The sequence below is a fragment of the Eublepharis macularius genome, chromosome 3 (assembly GCF_028583425.1).
Source record: "Eublepharis macularius isolate TG4126 chromosome 3, MPM_Emac_v1.0, whole genome shotgun sequence".
NCBI classification, from domain to species: Eukaryota; Metazoa; Chordata; class Lepidosauria; order Squamata; family Eublepharidae; genus Eublepharis; species Eublepharis macularius.
The window spans coordinates 186893254-186899286 of record NC_072792.1 but is presented as its reverse complement, the minus strand read 5'-3'; the positions used below and the strand labels follow the sequence as shown (position 1 = coordinate 186899286).

The window sequence follows — 6033 nt, the reverse complement described above, 5'->3', positions numbered from 1 at the left end:
ATTTATTTACCCCATGGCATTGTTTACGGAAATGCTCTTGACACTGTTTGGAAATGTCCTTGATACTGACTGTACTAATCTCACACTATATAATGCGCCTTGAGTCTCAGTGAGAAAGGTGGACTATAAATGACATTAATATAATATAATATAATATAATATAATATAATATAATATAATATAATATAATATAATATAATATAATATAATATAATATAATATAATATAATATAATATAATATAATATAATATAATATAATATAATATAATATAATATAATTCATTGCATCTGTTCCTAGTGGTTTTGCCAGACACCCTGGTCTGGATTGCATAAAGGAATTTACAGACACGGCTGTGCCTAAGCTGGACGTCACATTCTAGGCTATTGGGGGACCTTGAGCTCTACTGGTTTCCGAATTTGGAAGTTGCTCACATGGTTACCTTTGATATACACACAGTTGTACTTGCTGAATATTCCAGCGGAGATGAGACGGATGTGGACCCCGTCAGGCGTCTCTGTGACCTCTGCCACCTGGAACTCCTCGAAGGGTGGGATCAGAATCTCCTCCTCTTCTGGGAAGAAGGAGAACTCCTTGATGTAGCCCCCGTAGCAGGTCTCGATGGTGAAGAAGGTGTCCTTTCCAAAGCTCATGGCCTGGTCCTTGTCCAGCGAGGAGGAAGCAAAGTATCCAAAACGGGCCTTCTCGGAGGGCTCCGCAATGAAGCTGGCACCTCTGACCCCGCGGTACGTTTCGTGGCACTTGGGACTGGCGTTGGCCCGCAGGACTTGAAGGGCTCTCGTCAAGAGGAAATGGAAGGCCTTGAAGTGGAAGGCCCTGAGGGAATACTCTTCGCTCTCCCCTGCTTTCCTTACAGCTCTGTTTAAATCGCGATATAAGAAGGCCTCTTTCCGTGTGTAGGCCAAGGCCGCGATGGCGTACTCCGGCTTGAGGTCTTTGGGGACTGAGGCAGAGGCCTTCATCTCATCCCACTTGGCAGTTGCATTTTCCCAGACCTTGGCATAGATGGTATCGGCAAACTCAGTGCGGAGGAGAGCCCCCACCTTATCCTCCATCATATCCTGGCAGCCGTTGTATTGGTCATCAAAAGAGGTTGTGGCCATGTCAAATGGCACCTCTCGGATCGATGAGAAGCTTCTTTCTATGGAGAAGCTGAAGACCTGAATCAGAAAGGAATATGTGGGCAGACAGCTAGAGCAAAGGCAGGCTGAGAGAGGGACGGCGTGCCTGGGCCCCAGAATGGGCTAAGCAAGGTGTAACTATGCTTGTGGCAAGCTTGACAGGTCTCCTGCTGTGGCAAGAGACCTCCACCCCCTGCTGGCTCCACCACTGCCAAGCTAGGCAGCAAAGGAAATGGGAAGGGCAGTGGTCTGATGCCATTGCGTCACTTCTAAATGCAAAAGTGCTATAAATACATATATGAATTATAAGCCAATTTATACAAAAGCAATCACAAGTGCATAGATACAGGTAAGTAGCAAGTATATAATTGTGCAAAATGTCACTGTCCGGAACAAATCTTATCAATTAAAGTGCAAATGCCAAAAAAGTCAAGGAAGAATCGGTAGGTGGGAGCTTGTGCCAAAGGAATATTAGCAGTCCATAGAATCAAAGTATATATAGAAGAAAACGCCGACGGGGACTTGCAGGCAAATAACATTAACCCGTTTCGTGAGGATCACCCCTCACGTCCGTGAATTGTGTGTCGGAGGAACGGTGGGAGAATCTGTGGTGCTATTTTCATACTTGTGTACAGTCCGAATTGCTACACGCCCAGGAGGAAGTGAGGGGTGATCCTCACGAAACGGGTTAATGTTATTTGCCTGCAAGTCCCCGTCGGCGTTTTCTTCTATATATACTTTGATTCTATGGACTGCTAATATTCCTTTGGCACAAGCTCCCACCTACCGATTCTTCCTTGACTTTTTTGGCATTTGCACTTTAATTGATAAGATTTGTTCCGGACAGTGACATTTTGCACAATTATATACTTGCTACTTACCTGTATCTATGCACTTGTGATTGCTTTTGTATAAATTGGCTTATAATTCATATATGTATTTATAGCACTTTTGCACTTTGTACTGTGAATAATAGATTATACTCCAATTATTGACTATACCGTAGCCCTGGCTTGTTGTCTTTGCTAATTTGCACTAGGGTTGCCCTTGTTAGTTTTGTATTGCATCACTTCTGGCAAGACTCAGAAGTGATGTCATCGCATTGGAGGACGCTCTAGCATTCACCCACAACTCTGTGATTAAATGTGTCACCACGTTGCCGGCCAGCCCCCAATAAGAGTCACCTGCAGACAACCCTACGTATGACTGCACTGTAAGTTTCCTTGTGGAAGACAGAAAACTGGCTGGATAAAGATACAAAGAAATTCTACCCTCTATGGCCCAAGATAAATAAGCGTTTAAAGAGAGTTGAGATTTTCTTAACAGGATCATGTGATCCATCATACCTTAAACGTTTAAAATCTGTTAGTATGTAGGATTGCCAGATGGGGTCTGGACTAATACCAGACCCTGAGGAGAAGAGAGATGGACTTACTTTTTCATGCATGAGCTGGCCGTGGCGGTGGAGGCAAGAGTGGCCCATGGCTGCAGTGAGAGCAGGTGGTGACGAGAGCAGGCATGCGGCGGCACCCTTTGACCCCGCATGATGACATCACTCCCCAAAGTGACATCATCACACGATACGGGAGCACATGCAAAGAAGGGAACTAGGGGTTCTGGTTGCCAATCTCCCACTGGAAGAGTCCAGGGATCTGGAATCTGTCATGTCTGTCTGTCTACATACATGCCATGATCATGTTGCTGACATTCCTTGTTGACTACTGCTGTCATGCGACTGTGTTAATGTGTGTTAATTAGTATGCACTCTCTTCCTGCATAACTGTAGTGCAGATGTTACTGAAGGCCCAAGCAAGGGCCTCTCACTTATCTTAGAGAAATATGCAAGTCTCGGCTAGCTGTAACCTTGAAGTGTCTCAATGCCGGTTTCAGCTACTCTCCCCAGATGCTGGGAATAAGCTGTTGCCTATCTGATTCATAGTCATAACTAAGTTGAGCCTCACAGAACCTGTGTAAGCGTGCGTGCCAAAACTCCAACTGTTGTTTGAAGCGCAGGCAAATGAAGTATAACATAGATTGCCTGATTTGAATTGCCACTTCTGTCAAACTCCCTGAAGGAGTGCAGACCTGCATGGTATGGGTTTTAATAAAACTGCTTCTTATGGAACCAACGTGTGTTCACTCCAGAGGGGCTTGAGGGATCCACCTGGTGGGGACTGACAGGATCTCCCGTCAAGGCACTCCAGTTCCCTGGCAACCCTAATGTGACATAACAAGGGCAAGGCAAGACATACCTGGAGTGCCCTGAATGCTTCTCTCTCTCCCCCCTCCCCTTTCCAGGTAATTTAGCCCTCATCATTGCAATAGCTGCACTAATCGGAGTGGCTCTCTTTGCATTTCTCATCATTTCTGTCCTTAAGAGGGAGCAGTTGAAAGCTTGGTAAGTCAGCTTGCTTCTTTCTTGGCACCGTATGACGAGACCGCGGCAGTGCTGCTTGCCGTATGCCTCAATGTGAAAAGCCCCCGGTTTCTAATAACTCCGTTTCAAGTTGTCGCCTGACTGTCCATCCTGTAATGCAAGTCTATGAACGCCCCTGTGCTTTGCTTCTGCAGGTTTGCTAAATCAGTCCAGAAACAAGAACCGCTGCAACTCGAACCGATACCAGAACCAGAAGAAACACCAGAACTAGAACCTCTACCACAATCCCAACATACCTCACCTGTAAAACATGCACAATCACAACGCACGTCACCAGGAAAACGCACATCACAACCACACCATATACCAGAACCAGGACCTATAATAGAACCACAACGTACATCACCTGCAAAACACACACTTCTACCAGAACCTGCACCACAACCACACCAGGCACCACAACCACACCAGACACCACAGCCAGAGCCAACACTACAACCACAACATTCTCTACAGCCAGAACCTAGACCACGCCCTGAACAGACAGTAAGTAATTTATTTATGTGAATGTCTCAATCTTGAGTCTCCCCATCGGAGGCCTAAAGAGAGATAATTTAGTCCAAGAACCAAGAACAGCAACAACAAAATGTGGTGGAACCTAAACTTGTGGTCCCAGTTCCATTGGAAACAACAAAAAAGAAAAGGGGGTGGGGTGGGGAAGCCCCCACAGACTCAACCCAGACATGACTGGGGTCTATTCCAAATAAGTATTTATTATGAGTGTACACAAGTTTGTGGTCAAAAAGAAGTTAAAAACATAGGGCCTAAATTACGCGTGATTTCAAGTTACGTTAAACGAACACACCCACACATTTAGAAACCAATATAAAAATGTCCCCGGTGGTCTTGTCTCTTGTATAATTGTGTGTGGTATAATTGAAATGGTTGCAGCAGGCGGCAGGTTGCACTCGCACGACGACCTTCGCTTGGCACATTGTTCTGAGGCTTGGTTTCCAATGTCTTTGGGTGTGTTTCGTCAATCTGGACTGGGCCGTAACACTAACATTGTACCGTTGACCACTGAGGAAGGCCTGGGGGCCGAAACGCGGTGGGTCTGTCTTTACGTCGGTCATTGGACTGTAGCATCATCTGTATATGGAGAATGTTTAAATTACTTTTAACAGATGCACGTAGCCTGTAATTTAGGCCCTGTGTTTTAACCTTGTTTTAACTAAAACCTTGTGCACACTCATAATAAATCGTTATTTGGAATATTTTTGTTTTAGTTTGTAACTTGACCTTGTGTTTTCCCCACGCTGGATCCATTGAGCCGTCTTGCTCTGGATCGCCCCAGCCAGCCCTTGGCTATCAGCCCTTTGGCTGTTTCCCTCCAGCTCAGCCGAAAGGCTTGCACCCTTAGCCACCCCAAAGCTTACGTACCTGTATCAGGAAGAGAACCAGAAATTCAGGCCAGATCTTATTAGCTGGCACAGCTGTGCCCCAGATCCCCCTCCCTTGCTAGAAAAGCCTTTGACCACCCACAGGCTGCGAGGGGCTGCAGCACAGGGGTTGCGTGGCGGGGCTGCCAATCAGCGCTCTGCTGGTTCGACTCCCACTCATGCGATGAACTCCGTAGGGGGCCTTGGGTAAGCCCCTCCTCCGAGCCCCAGTTCCCCAGATGTATCGCGGGGGAAATAATAACATTGACTTTCTTCGCTGCACTGATTGAGCACGAATCTGTCCCCAAGGGTGGTATATAAGTGCGCTATCATCATCATCCTTAAAATATCTGTAGAAGGGAATAATTGAAAGCTGTTTGGTGGAAGTCCCATCTGTTCCAGAAGCCCTTCCGTCTCAGGCTGCTTTCATGGGCGGGGGGCGGGGGAGGGGAGAGGAGAAATGGAAGATGGAAGAAGCCTTTGAGAAGCCTTTGAACTAAGGTTTCAGATGTTTCCTTCAGGGCGCTGTGGTTTCTGTCCTGCTAAGCTTGAATCTGCCCTCACCTGGATAGCCCAGGTGAGCCTGACCTCGTCAGATCTCAGAAGCTAAGCAGGGTCGGCCTTGGTTAGTAGTTGGATGGGAGACCTCCAACAAAGACAAGGATTGCAGAGGCAGGCAATGACAAACCACCTCTGATAGTCTCTTGCCTCGGAAACCCCACCAGGGGTCGCCATAAGTCAGCTATGACTTGAGGGCATGACACACACACACACACAAGCTTTGATCTGGATGAGATCAGAGGTTGAGCCCAGGGTGGGGTGACACACCGGAGAGGCTATGAGTGAGGCTTTTCTCTTACTTCAACTCCAAACTACTTTGCAGAGCTTCAGCATCTGGAGCAATTTTGGTCTCCCTCAGCCTCAATAGACGGACCGTGCCTCCCTTACGGTGATTCTCTGATTGGAGTAACGGTTCCCTCTGTAATCAGTCGGGTGTTGCAGGATTTGAAAAGCTGCCTTTCTGCAGACAACTTGCAGAAAGGTGACGTTAGCCCAGAAGGCAATTAGATCCGATT

At 46.8% G+C, this 6033-nt stretch overlaps 1 protein-coding gene across 1 annotated transcript; it reads right to left on the bottom strand.

Moving 5' to 3' along the window:
• Positions 1-382: 382 nt before the first annotated feature.
• LOC129326365 (erythroblast NAD(P)(+)--arginine ADP-ribosyltransferase-like) lies at positions 383-2624 on the bottom strand. The gene is made up of 2 exons (XM_054974522.1): positions 2577-2624; positions 383-1180 (listed from the first exon to the last, which is right to left on the bottom strand). Exons 1-2 carry the CDS (start codon positions 2622-2624, stop codon positions 383-385), a joined length of 846 nt encoding a protein of 281 aa, XP_054830497.1.
• Positions 2625-6033: the final 3409 nt, after the last annotated feature.

What these genes read in the sequence shown, in the direction of transcription:
- LOC129326365 (XM_054974522.1), bottom strand. Translation starts at nt 2,624, where the DNA reads ATGGGCCACTCTTGCCTCCACCGCCACGGCCAGCTCATGCATGAAAAA. An exon ending in GCCAGCTCATGCATGAAAAA is followed by an intron (nt 1,181 to 2,576) that starts GTAAGTCCATCT and finishes TTTCTGATTCAG; the next exon opens with GTCTTCAGCTTCTCCATAGA.